General features: G+C 36.1%; 1 protein-coding gene across 5 annotated transcripts in view; it reads right to left on the reverse strand.

Moving 5' to 3' along the window:
• Positions 1–6,702: 6,702 nt before the first annotated feature.
• Positions 6,703–15,027, reverse strand: part of LOC141396956 (uncharacterized) — a 57,575-nt gene continuing 49,250 nt past the window's right edge. For 3 of the 5 annotated variants that reach the window (XM_073972695.1, XM_073972698.1, XM_073972696.1), the window contains one exon: positions 7,773–9,953. In XM_073972695.1, coding sequence (XP_073828796.1) covers positions 7,902–9,953 — 2,052 coding nt within the window. In that variant the 3' untranslated portion in view covers positions 7,773–7,901. Of the gene's footprint in view, positions 6,936–7,772; positions 9,954–15,027 lie in introns of those variants that run through there. The other 2 variants (XM_073972697.1, XM_073972699.1) reach the window with 2 other exon arrangements.

The following is a 15,027-nucleotide window of genomic DNA, read 5'->3' on the forward strand; positions in this document are numbered from 1 at the left end:
ATGCTAGGACGATATCACTTGAATGGGGCAAACAATTTGGTCCAAACTTTGGATCTCCTAATATTTTGTCAAAAATTAGTTTAACTTCTAAAATGGCCCATATCGGTCCTCCCTAAGGGTACCTCCCCCACTTGTTTTTGCTATGATAAATTTTTTTTCCTTTATGTTATCGAAAAAAATAGTACGAATTAGTAGATTCTTGCAGTTCTTGAACAGACCATTTATGTCTGTTGCAGAACCTGCAAGAATCTACAAATTTTTACTACGATAACAATTGTTCCTTTATGATATCGAAAATAATAGTAAAAATTAGTAGATTCTTGCAGTTCTAGAACATGCCACCTATTTTTGAATATTCTTTTTGATATTTTTGCTCTGTTCCAGAACCTGCAAGAATCTACTAATTTTTACTACGATAAAAATTTTTCATTTATGTCATCTGAAAAATTTTTAAAAATTAGTAGATTCTTGCAGTTCTGGAACATACAATTTATTTTTAATAACAACAATGTTGTTTTTGTAAAAATATTAGTTGCTGTAATTCATGCAACTATGAATATGTCTGTTTTTCTTTTTGTGAACTTTTGCTTTGAATTATATTAAAAAAAATTATTTAAAAAAATAAGCTACAGTGTTTTATTTATAAATGCACCTAAAGCTAGAAAATAATTGTTCGCTTAGCATGAGATGTTCATGCAATATCAAATGTTAGTTGGTGGAAGAAATGCCCAAGGATGCCTCTTTTTCACGGTACATATATAACATGGCGATCTTGCATTATCCGTTCACGCACGGCTTAATTTTTTTTCTGGCACAAGGGCCGATTTTGTCGACCCTCACGACCTTCGACAATTTTTTATTATTAAACTATGCAAAAATATAAAATTTGATAAACGTTTTATGTAAAATTCAATGTTTTCATTGTCTTAATTCGTAGCATTAGGCTGGTTTTAACTCAAAGGGAACAAATCGATATCGGATTTTTTAGCCGGGGTGCCGCCTTTTAGTTTTGTGAGATTTCAAGATTACCTAAGTTTGAGCACAATTGGAACATGCTAACACGTGCTATTGGGCGAGGCCGCAATAGTCCCAAAGTTATGAAAATCTCGTTTTTTTTTGCTATTTGGCGACTTCGGCGACCCATATCTGTGGAACAGTTAAACCTATTTGCCTGTATTATGCATTAAATTAAAGACCATTCTGTTCATTTTATGTTCAAAAACAAAATACGTAAGTATTACTGAATTCGAGACAATAAAGCCAATGTCCCGAAAAACTTGACTAGGTACGCCTTAGGTGATGAGCTCAACAACTTGTTTACCATCCTATGCGCCTCACGGAAATTCGAAATTAATGTTTAATTTCTTGAACAACAAGAAGTCTCATTTTTAATTACGTCAGGAATATCGTTTTCTATGAATTTCAGCAGTTGTTTTTTGTAATCTGGATCGAATATTTCTGGAGAAATTGTCATCTTTGCTTTGTTAAGATTTTTGTCGCCTTTTGGTTCTTTACGGTGTTTTGCACTGTCGGATCAAACAATGCCAGGTCAACAAGTTCAGGACTAAGATACCACAGATCTTTACCGACTCCAGTAAAATTGCTAGACTTCGACTCCGAAACCCTTGTTCAAAGGAAATTGAATGACACTTGTAAATTTTACACGCCTTTAGACTCCAATTACTAGGATAGTGTATGGAGCACACTCGTAAAATCAGGAGTTCTATAATCCTATTATGAGTTTTGAATACTATCTTGTTGCGCGTCCGGATTATTAAAACTATTCAAAAAACCCCGAAATTCCGTCTTCACATTGTCAGCATCAATTTTAGATGGATGCAGTAGATATATAGAAAAATCATGTATCATGTTGCCCATGGAGTATTCTTTGCGTCTTTCTTTGGGCATAGGTCTATAAAATGTAAGGTTAAGCTAGAAATCGAAAAGGAGCATAAAAAACCTTGTTGGCTTCAGGGTTTCGGAGTCTAGGTATTTTTGCCTCGACTTCAACTCCGACTCCAGGCGAGTTTTTTTCACGACTCCGACTCCGGGTCGACTCCGAGAGTGAATTCCCATACCACTAAAAATGAATAAAATGTGCACAAAATTTTAATTTTTTCCTATATTTTGGCCTATATAGGCTGCGTTAGTTTTTCCTTACATGTTCATTAGAAAGGGCATTCGTTCGAATACATTCGAACATATCAATATTGTTTCTGCCGAATCTTATATTGAAAAATAGCAAAGTTAGAATGTTTTTGTCGGTTTTCCTTTTTTTGCACGAGTATATTCTGGACGGAATTCTTCCGCGTGAGAAAATCTTTAATCGTAAGGACTACATGCAATAAAAACTATAAGCAATTCACGACCAAGTTTCAAACTGGATGTATGCCAAGAAAAAGCCAGTTGTAAAGCTCAATAAAAACCATTTTTCATGATTTTTTTCTATAAGTAGGCATCTATTTTTTCTATAAGTAGGGATCACCCCTTAAACTAAAATTCAGCGTTCACATTTTGAACTTTGGCGTGGCGTGGATAATTTTATTGAAATATTTGAGATATAGTGTGTGCACCACTCAGCACGTAGGCAGATAAATGTTTCTTGGAACTGAAAACTTAGAGGTAGTTTACACTATCTATCAATGTCATATGACGCGAAATAAAAACATTCCATATCTACCCACGCAGGCAATGTGGAGACGTAATTTTATTACAATTTTGCTGGTGTGGACGCACAAAGTAAATGGCGCAAGGAAAATCCCCAATATTGCACATATTAGCGACTATATAATGATGGAAAATTTCATGTCATATGGAATTTACATGTAGTGTAAACTACCCCTTAGCAAACAATGAGATTTTTATGTAGGGTCGGTCCACTAGGACAAGAAATCGATATTGTCATGTTTTCATTGTCCTTTATCACTTTTACCCGATCCTTTCTCATGAAAACTCTATGATTATGTATTTCATTGAATTTCGTATATGCAATTGATTGTGTAAAAAACTCGGATACACATGAACTATATCTGTTCCTGGCGGACAGATCCGGTTATTTGAATGTCTACATCTAAAGCCCTCATTGAGTATATAATGAATCCTAGAAGAAAGATTCGCCGTATGTCAGGCTTCTGAGTCATAGCGGAATGAATCTGTGGTTAACCAACAACGAATTTATGATGCCTAATTCAGATGAGTAACCATCCGAATTTGATATATAGTTAATAGATTATGCGAAAAATAATGATTTTTAAAAAAAAGTTGTTCAGTTCGGTCGGCCCCAACTTTTTATATATTCTTAGCAAAAATGGAATAATTAGTTTCCTTTCCTGTTCACAATTTTAGGTGCAAAACTTTTTCGATTACGAATACCCCAAATGCCTAAATTCTCTTATCTAATCTAACATAAAAAATGTGTTTAACCAGCTCGTAACTTTATATCTATATCAAAGTGTAGAACTATCTTGCCAATTTTTGGTGGAAAAGTTTTGTAGCTGCAACGAACCTCAAATTTCAAATTACGTGTAGTTCCGTCTAATAATGTTGCTAAGGCCTTCAAAATACCGAAAATAGTTCGGTTAAAAAATTTAGCTAAAATCCTCAAAATACCAAAAATCGGGATGTACCGTTATATGGGGGCTATAACAAAACATGGACCTATGTTGACGATTTTTGGTAAGGAATTTTCGTGACCACATAGAACTTTAAATGCCAAATTACAGCAAGTTTGGTTAAAAATTGTACCTAAAATCCTTAAAATACTAAAAGTTGAGAGGTATCTAAAATTTTTTGTACCTTCCCAGTTGTTCGGGTAACTAGGGAATAACTAGCAATTTTTCTGGCTACTGGTAAACATCCCTAGTTACCGCCCAATCTACTCGCAATGTTATAGACTGGTGAATTTAACATGGGGATGTCATAGGAAGGGGTCTATTGCCCCATCACTGCATTACCAGTAACCAGGCAATTCGATAGTCTTGGAAAGTCAATTGTCCCTTCATAGCATTACCAGTAACCAGGTAATTGGATAGTCTTAGGAAACTCAATTGTCCCTTCATTGCATTACCAGTAAGCAGTTAAATCGATAGTTAGAAATGATAGCCAAAATCACTAGTATGTTTTGATCAGCTAAATGGGTAAATGCTTAACGTGTAACGAATATTATATCAGTTTAAAAAATATAATTATAACAGTTAATCTGTATATGCGCTAACCACGCTTTATTTAATTACATGACGTGTATATACATACATACATATATCACAAAGGACAATTTAATGTTAATCTTTTGATTCTTGTTATTGAAACTTGTGTGTGAATCCATGAACTAGAACTGTATATTTGGTCCTGGGAATGTTCATCTCAAGTGTCCTTCAGATAATTCAGAAGTACCTGAAATAAAATGTACAAAATGTAATGAGATAATAGAAAAATCTCTTGTCCCAAAAATATCGATACTTACCAAATATTCTTCTGTTCTTCACGTTTGTTGTATCTTCATTTAACATCCAATTTTTGCACATCAACGCATCAAAATACGTCTTTTATAAATTCAGAAAAAAATTAAATTGACATTTTTTCTATTTTGTTTTCGAAAAGAGAAATAATAATTTTGAAAAGAGATTACAAGAGAGAAACATTGTTGATTACATTATCCATTGGTAGTCTATAAAATAGTCAATATATTACACTCCGCATTACCAGTAACTAGTGAATTGACATGGTAGGCAGGGAAGCCCATTACCAGTGACAAAAACAGGCTATAGGCTATTTTGTGTGCCATTTTTGGGTGTAAAGTAACTAGGATCATTGAGTAACTAGTTACATAACTATGTCAAAGTAGACAATTGCTATTTATTGAACAACTGCCCAGTAGTTCAATAAATAGCAATTGTCTACTTTGACATAGGCATGTAACTAGTTACTCATTGATCCTAGTTACTTTACCCCCAAAAATGGCACACAAAATAGCCTATAGCCTGCTTTTGTCACTGGAAATAGGCTCCCCTACCTATCATGCCAATTCACTAGTTACAGGTAATGCGGCGTGTAATATATTGACTATTTTATAGACTACCGATGGATAGTGTAATCGACAATGTTTCTCTCTTGTAATCTCTTTTCAACATTTTTTTCTTTTTAACAAAATAGAAAAAAAAATATTCTGTCATTTTGTTTGTTTATTCATAATTAAAAAACTTATTGGTGCGTTTGTTGTGAAAAAATTTAAGATGCAAAAAAGAACGTGTAACCAGCTAAATCAAAAAGAGGATGAATCATTTAAGAGGAATATTTATAATATACATATATGTGGTAAGTATTGATACATATCTTGTCACAATTCATTATCGCGTCATTTCATTAACCTTCTATAAATTTTATTTCAGGAACTTTTGAATGTTCTGAAGGACCCACGAGAAAAACATTCCAAGGACTAAATAAACATAAGTCGCTGTATCATGTAGTCATACACTAGTTCCAGTACCGAGGATCAAGATCTATGTGTATACAAGATTATATTGTCCTTTGTAAAATATTTGCACTCCACGTATTAAAATAAAGTGTGGCAAATGCATAAATGCATTAAGCCATTTATCTGACTTCAAGTTACTAGTATTTTTGGCTATCATTTCTGACTAACGAATTGACTGGTTACTCGTAATGTACTGAGGAGACAATTGCCTTTCACACGACTATCGAATTGGGTGGTTACTGGTAATGCAGTGAGGGGACAATTGGCTTTCACATGACTATCGAATTGGGTGGTTACTGGTAATGCAGTGAGGGGACAATAAACCCCTTCCTATGACATCCCCATGTTAAATTCACCAGTCTATAACATTGCGAGTAGATTGGGTGGTAACTAGGGGTGTTTACCAGTAGCCAGCAAAATTGCTAGTTATTCCCTAGTTACCCGAACAACTGGGTGGGTTTATACCAGGCCTGCTCAGACACATACAAACACATTTTGTAATTGTGTTGGTTTTGAAATACACAAATTTCAATTTTCCTTTGTCTCTCTGTATACTGTGAGAAATATCGTAACAGTTTTTTTTTTATTTTATATTTCAAAATATAGAGTAGAATAATTATTTTATTTTGACCAAATGTGACTGTTGATGTTATAATTTGTTGCAAATCAAGTTCGTGACAAACCAAAGTGCGTTGACAAACCAAACACTCTAATTTGCCGTAAAAATTTTAGGCAAATAAAAATTCGTATTCAGTATCTTCATTCATTTTTTCAGTGTACGCATATAAATTCATAGACAAATTCGAAAACAGAACCTTCCTCATTGAATGTTCAATAGAGACTGATTTTTAATTTTGAAAATATTCAAAACAAAAACAAAATCTCTCTTTTTAAATTGTGTGTGTGAGAAAATTGACACACACCGACAGCTCAGGTGCGCACCTTGAGCAGGCCTGATTTATAGACATTTCCTTATTTTGTTTACATTTATATTTGACACTAACGTTCCAAACAAAAACAAATTCCTTTGTGGTTGTTGTTCGAGTTGTATTTGTTGTAGTATTAACTTTACCTTGTATTTGTTCTACCATGTGGTGGAGGGTATAAAAAACACATTATGAAAACATACAACATTCAGGAATCCTAATCAGCACAGCTGATGGTATTATGAGCTGTCAAAAAGTTGTTGTAATTTAAAAAAAAAAAAACAAATTGTAAATGAAAAAAAATTTGAATATTTGATGGACTTTTATTAATAATACCTTTATTAATAATAATCGCTTTATAAAATTTTGTTGAAATAGTTTTATGAATCGCTTTATATTTGCAAAATATTTTTGATTTTTCAAAATACTGAACTGTTTGTTGTTGTAGCAGATTGCCGATATAGACCTTGGCTAGGTATATTAAAAGGGTTCCAATTAAGCAAATATGTGTCTTTAGGGTGGGGCGATTTGAACACCTTATTGGGCCCTTCGTGTTTCTGATTTCTGGGATTGTACTGAGCAAAAAAGTCCACTAGACCATAAGTCTGCGGTGAAAATCGAGCCTCACGATTTTGACTTGAAGTATTTTATTCACAAGACCATAACTGCATGAAGGAGCGTTCCAATCCTTTTGAGATGTACTAGAGAGTGCTTACTTATTGTCTGGTTTGGCTGTTATATACCAAAATATCAAAAAATAAAAAAACTTCAAAATCGGGAGGCTCGATTTTCACCGTAGACATATATATGGTTTAGTGGACCTTTTTGGTTCAGTACAATTCCAAGAATCAGAAACACAAAGGACCCAATAAGGTGTTTTTCTTTCCACACAAATAGCCCGGCCTAGTATGTACATATGTATATTGAATTAATGTGATTGGCTTTTATTTGAATTGTATTTTCAAATTGAGAATTGAACAAAAATTAAAGGAAATTAATCACAGTTTTAGAAATCGCCTTCATCTGTGTCGTGATGTTCCAATAAGATAACTAATAAATTAAAAATAAAATCTGAAAAAGACTACATGCTAGTTCTAAAAAAATTGGTTGAAACTTTCAATAAAATTGCCGCAATTATACACAATACTCAATGGGTTTCTCCACGTCAACATTAAAAATTAATGTACATATTCGTTTATTAATTAAAATATCTGTCAATTTACTTTACCCCGTAAGAATATCCTGACTAAAGTATATAAAGAAACTTTCACATTTCTGACTCTTAAATTGAAATGTTATAATGATTGAGCATAATAATAAAATTTAGCCAGAAAGCCTAGAATCAAGTGCAAGTTCAATAAACTGCAGATGCACGAGGTGTTGGCAGGTATTATTATTTTCTACTGAACACCTGAAGATACAATTTAAATCATAAAATTATTTATTTTGGACCTTAGGATGTAATATATTATTCAAGGATTTCTATTTTCCAGTGGAACAAATTAGGTTTCCATTTCCACATTTTGTTCACCCTCTTGATCTTCGTCGTGTTCATTCAAAAGCGGGCTATCATCATCCATATAACTAGGAGGTAACGGTGTAGCCGGTGTTGAGGGCGCCGATCTGGAGATCCAACCTTTACGCTGTCGATTGCCTCGATTCGTAAAGAAATTTGAATTTACTACACTGGTTACGGGACTCTTAAGAATGGCGCAGCGGCTACCCGATGGTATCTGGTTTGTGGCCATCATTGGAATATACATGGCCTTATTGGGCGGTTTCGATGTATAGAAGCGTTTTTTACTATGTTGAAGCGTAGAGGGTCGTTTCGATGACGTTGAAAATATGAAACTACTACTCGCAGCTGCGGAGCTACCATTGAGAGACGACTTGCTGGTTACCAGTTTATTCGGTTGCTGTTTCCCCACCAAAACCGATGATGTTGACGGTACTGAGGTTAGTGAGTTAGTGGGTGAGTTATTAGCTACCGAAGACTTAACTAAGACGTTAACTTTGGCGGCTTCAGCTAATGATTGTTGCTCGGGCATTGTTGAGATACGTTGAAGTTTCCCTCCGGGACTTGCAGTTTGTGCAGCTGTTTTGTTTACCGACGGTGCCGGTGACGACAAAGTGTGATGTAGAATGGGTCGAGCAGCAGCACGGAATACCAAATCCTCTTCATATTTTGTAACGCCTTCTTGAAGTTGTCGTATTTGATCGAGAATCTCTTTAACTTCGCCTGTGGGACTGGTAGCTTGAGGAGGTGAACTTGGGGTGCCAATATTGGCAAGACTGCTTACGCCAGAGCATGTTCCCGAGGTCACATAGCTACGTAAAAGACCTTCATCTATATACTTCTTTGCCAGATCATTCATGCGTAGCGGAGACTCGGCCATTGTAAAGTTTCCAGGGGGGAGTTTCTGCTGATGCTGCAGGAGTTGGCAGCAGGTTTCCAAGCTCCGTCTCAGAAGTTGCAAGTCTCTAATTTCGTTGTCATTACAAATAACTGACGAATCTTCGATTCCGGTAGGAACTGTTATTGAAATACCACCTATTGAATTATTGGACTGATATAGTACCGTTTCCCGGTTTGATGAGGAATCTACGTGGAACTGTGTGGGGTTCGTGCTGGCCCGATGCAGAGGTATGGGCTTTATACATCCATTGCTGTAGATCACCGGTGTTCCTCCGGTTTGGGGATGCACTATGGCACCGGCTCCTGATACCGAACCCACTACAGACGAGTCCTCGGACCTGTTAACTCGGCTAGAGCCTCCTCCAATTCCAGCTGCACAACTATTGTTTACAAAAATATCACTAATGCTGCTGTTGCTGTTCGTTATGTAACGGAAGTGTTGATCACTCTGGGACTGAGCGAATCCACTACTGTTGGGAAGGGCACGCAAATCATTGCTACTACTACTACAATTTATCACATTGCCGTTAATATTATCATTTGTGCGTTCGTCGTTTTCAGTTGCATCGTCATAGGATAGGGTGCTTTCAAAATCAGGCTGGTTCCCATTGAAATTGGTCACTCTTTCTCGACTGCGATCACTCACTGACCCCGTTGTACTGTTATTCATGCGGTTCACCGTTGCATTTACTGTAACGGTGGCATAATGTGTACTAGAGGAACGGCCACTGTACATCTGGGGACTACTGTTCAATTCAAATTGGCCATTCCCACTGGGCGCAATTGCTGCTCCGTTGTTGCTGGCGGCTGCTGCCATGAAATTGGCATTGTTGACATTTTGACATACGACCTGTGATGCGGAGCGTGGCATCATATATTGCTGCTGGAAGTGTGAACTGAAACCGATTTCTGGACTAGCTGCCCTCGAATACGGCGGCGGTACAAGCGTATTTGCTTCATTTATGTTGCATATAAAACTAGAGCTAAGCGAATCTACAGTGCTGGCTGCCGACAGTGATCCAGCCGGACGCACTATATAATTGCGAAAATATTGCACCATTAGATAGCTGGAACCATTTTTACCGTTATCACTATTGCAGGTGAACACTAGCGGGTAGAGATCGGGTTTCGATGTCACCTAAAAAAAGAGAGAAAAATGGTGTGAATATGGACACGTGGTATACATATTTTAAATATTTCTCTAATTCATGTTAAGTTGCTGGAAATAAACCATAACCATAACCAGCCGTTGTTGTTCCAATGGCTGAAAATGCATCCTTTTTCAATTTTATTGCAATGGTCGATGGTACCTCCACCGAGAAAATAGTGGATTTCATAAGTCGGAAGAATATTATGATCGAGGCGGTGCAAGAAACCAAGCTCAACAACAACCGCAGCTTACTGCGTTGTGATGGTTACAACGCACTGAGGAAGGATCGCATCAGAATTGAACGTAGGAGATTAGCTTTCCTATTGAGCATGGCTCATGTGTGAATGTATGAGTGAAAAAAGCAACAACTAAATGAAGTTTTTTGTTTGGTTTTGTTCACACTAGACGTGAACACACAAGTGAGGGAGAAAAACAAATGCAAAGACAAAACAGTGGGATCGCTGAGTATACTGTCTGATCGGCCCTGCTCTAATGACATGGAATATATGAGGGTAGCAGTCTGGTGTGGAACTGTAGAGGTAGAGTTCGTAGAGCTGTACTTCTGGTTATAGGCAAAAACATTAGCCCGATTTTGGAAGGTCAAAACTGTCTGGTTTTGGGGGACTTTAAAACTCATCATGAGTTGTGGTATTCAGTCCTCGAAACAACCAAAAGGGGCATAGGCTGGCTAAGCAGATTGATAGCTCTACGTTTTGAACGATCAATGAAGACGCCTCTACCAGAATTAGCGGAGAGTGCCACAGTTCGCCAGACATAACCATAGTGTCACCTGGTCTGACAAATGACGTCACCTAACAATCCGTCGTTTCTCTTGGATCAGACCATTTCGCAATAATTGTCTCCATCAGAAGACAGTCCGATTTTATCACCTCTGAACACAGTACTTTCATCAATCATGGGAAAGCTAATTGTCCTAGCGACCATGACACTGGAAGTAAACAGGTTGGTCGGTGAGCATAACGGGAAAAAATGGTTAATTCATTTCATTCATTTCAAAGGCAGCAAAGGTGAATCGTACATATCGATTACGCTTTCGTGCGCGTAGCAAAGACCCTTGATGATTTAATCCTCCGCAGCTTTCCGAAAGCCGCACAGCACGACAACAGTTTCACATATACATATTTGTCGAAGACTCAACCAGAGCAATCCGTATGATTAACAGTTATGGTGGCTCTTGACTTATCAAAAGCATTTGATACCCAGGACTACAATAACTACAGACCGATTTCAATACTACCAGTTATGGAAAAAGCCTTAGAGGAAATAATGGTAAGACGGGTCAATGGTTTCCTAACCAAATACAAAATTATTAATAAACACCAATTTGGCTTTCAAAAACGGAAAAATATCAACCAACTGCTAGGTTATTTTACTAACCACGTTAATTAATTCAGCAAAGCCTGCGATACGCTACCCGATGAAGAACTAATAGAGGAACTGGATAGAAGTGGCATAAGAGGACTTACTTTACTTTATATCGTAAAAGTTGGAGATACAAAAGGTAGTACAATGACTTCTACGTATGGAGTACCTCAAGAATCGAAAATTGGACCAATATTATACATAATATACACCAACGAAATTGTACGAATTAAAAAATAGCACATCCATCACATACACTGATTGCTTGTCTTAAATTCTAAACACTAAAAGTTGCAGACAATTACAACATTCACAAACAAGGATCGTGAAATCCTTATACAAAAAAACACAAAACCGTTCCTCACACTATATTGCTAATACAACAAAACAATTATATAAGAATCCAAAAATACTCAACATTAAGGAACTCTACTCTATAACAATTATCAAAGAGCCAAAACACCAGAGCAAGATCCCAAGGAAAAAATGATGTTCTGAAGTACAAAAACGACTACAGAAAATACTCTCTATCCATCGCACTCACATCTACACTAAACGAAATCCCGAATGAATACCTACACGAAACAAATATATGGTAACGTGGGGCGCCTTCGCCACGTTTTCGTTCAAAATGTTCTCATTCCGACACCGTTAAAGTTTTTTCAAATATTATTTTTGATACAAATATTAGCATATCTTGACTATAAGCTTTGATACATAAATTGTTATAATTTTGTTTTTAAAATAGTATTTTTGAGAACTCACAAAATGTCTAAAAGGTGGCGAAGCCTCTCCACCCATGGGGCAGCTTCGCCATCGATATTGAACATTCTCCAACGGACTCTAAAACTATAATTTACCATACTTCTTCCTTAAATATCAACATTATGCAAAAAAGGAACATGTTTTCTATTGAATAATCAAAAATGATTTTAAAATTCACCAAAAGTAACCGATTCTAGCGGTTAATTGAAGTAGGTACCTTGAATTTAGGCACAAAAATCATAATATAACTAAAACAAGATACGTTTAGGATAATATTTGATTTTAACTTTTTCATGCGAATTATTGGGATTTATATTCTTCAGTAGTTGTCTTCTAACGGTATAACATCTGGTTTTGATATCACAAGAGGTAAATAGTCCGGTCAAAATAGACATTGAAATAGCAAAAATTCCCACAGAGCTGAATTTTGGTGGAGAGCTAGGGTTTGCCATTAGGAGCAATGTCCTAAAAGTCCCCATCGATCCCATGTGTGCAAAAAAAATTATTTGGGGTCAAAGGTCAAATTTTAAGGGTTTTTAGGTTTTCGGATTTAGTTTTTGAAAACAGTTGATCTAATCAAAAAGTGACTAAAGTAAATATTGTAGACAGAAAAATTATCTACAAGTTTGACCTTTATAATTTTTTTCCTAGAAGGGACCATTCTTGAGATATAGCTGTTCTAAAAAACACATGCTTTTAATGCACTTATAAGGGAAATATGCACATATTCAGACGAACCGTCTAAAATAAGCGAAGTAATCGGGTCTGTCCCCCAAAAAATATATATTTTCTTGAAGAGCGAAATTATAGGTATCTTCTAAAAAAATTCCAACAAAATCGGAGCGTGTTTAGTAGAGTTATTCAATGTTAGAGTCATTTTATGCAAAAATAGCCCATTTAACCCACATGTATAATCGAAAGCCCAACGGAAACGACCCCAACAAAAACTCTCCGATTTTTTTCTAGTTTTGTCCGAAGGTAGGGATTGTTGCGCTGATTACGGAAATGTATCATTTTCAACGGTTGCGGATCCAGTTCGCCGGTTATTCAACCAGAAAGGCCAAATTTAAAAACCGGGTTAGACCCGGTTCTACTGAACCGATTACTGCATCGTGGATATCGTTTGAAAGCTTACGGAAGTATCTAACACATAATGTCGTTACTTTAACCGGTTCGCCTCACAATGTACTTACGCGGCTAATTTTTATTTGATTTTACATCGCGATATCTCGAAAATGGTAAGTCTTTTTTAAGAATCATAAAGACTACTCTTGTAGACAATTATTGAATCTACAACTTTTACTTTAGCCGGCTTTTGCTAAGTCTTCCGGTTTTTGAGAAAAATTAAAAAAACTGAATAATGCCTCCAAAAATGAACTTTGACCACGAATAACTTGTTTTGCACACATGGGATCGATGGGGACTTTTAGGACGTTGCTTCTAATGACCAACCCTAGCTCTGCACCAAAATTCAGCTTTGTGGGAATTTTTGCTATTTCCCCTTTATACGCATGTCTATTTTGACCGGACTATAAAGAAGATATCACAAAAAATACCTACCATGATTATTTTTCCCAATACCCTGAAAACAAAAAACCGCGTGCATCCGCTATCATACCTATGACACAACTGCCAACTTTTGGGAGATGATAGATCTTCTTTAAACTCACAATTTTGACTTTAACGCATTTTTTCTAGCAGTTGTATTTTGCGAGAAAATCGGCGCTGGCGTAGCCGCCCCAGTGGCGAAGGCGCCCCATGTTACCATATATACCAGAATGAAGTCCTTGAAGAATTATTATATAAATAAATTATGAATTTAAATCAAAATATATATGTATACTAGCAGACCCCGGTCCGCCTTGCTAGCCCGTCGTAATGGGTTTTAATGACAACTTTTTATCGGCTTTATGCTTGACAATTCAAAAATAGGTATTTTTTTACTCCACTTCTTTGGTCCATTGTCAAACCGAGAAGGATTTTAAATTTATCAACAGATTTTGTCTGTAACTTTTCTTTTCTCTCACTGACTTTGTCGGATTTTTCGCCAATTCGTGCCTTTTAGGATTTATTATAGTCCATGTTCCTGTCTTTATCCTAAAGCGATCTAATTATAAAAGTTAAAAAAATGGTTAAATCGAATTCTCCCGCTTATTGAGACTTATATGTTTAAGCTTTTCATGGCTGATGGACCGTTGAACCTCACCATTTAAGTATATTTGTAAATATATAGTTTTTCTTGATCGGGGGCGCAACCACCGTTGTCTCGAAAACTAATTTGCAACCTGATGCACTCATAAGTTTAGCAAATACAGCGATTATAAAATAATAGGCCCCGAAATTCGTCTACAAATATATAGCATTTTGGACCACGGGACATTCCTGGATATTTTCTGAAAATTATGTTCAGTAGTTTTGGAAAAATAATGTTTTGAAAAAAGTGGTCCGGTATTTTGGCTCCAAATATGTACCTAGAGTGCACACAACTTCATTGCCTAACAAAATGTATGCTGAAACCGATATAATCATAAGTTTGACTTATACATATAGAGTTTAAAAGAAAGGCGTGGGGAAATTCATAAAATATACATAACAACGACAAACATTGAGCTTTTGCTGCAAATTTTGTGGAAATTCCTTCAGTAGTATATAATCATAAGTTTGACTTATACATATAGAGTTTAAAAGAAAGGCGTGGGGAAATTCATAAAATATACATAACAACGACAAACATTGAGCTTTTGCTGCAAATTTTGTGGAAATTCCTTCAGTGGTATTGGAGGGCCTATAGGCCCCAAAGAAGTACGTAGATTGTAGATTAATCCGTAAATTTTTATTCCGATAGATACATAATTTTTGCAAATATAACGTGTTTTAAAAATATCCAATAGGGGAGGTACCCCGCCCCCTCTGG

Source organism: Musca autumnalis, unplaced genomic scaffold, assembly GCF_047663935.1.
Source record: "Musca autumnalis isolate F117 unplaced genomic scaffold, ASM4766393v1 scaffold_3, whole genome shotgun sequence".
Taxonomy (NCBI): domain Eukaryota; kingdom Metazoa; phylum Arthropoda; class Insecta; order Diptera; family Muscidae; genus Musca; species Musca autumnalis.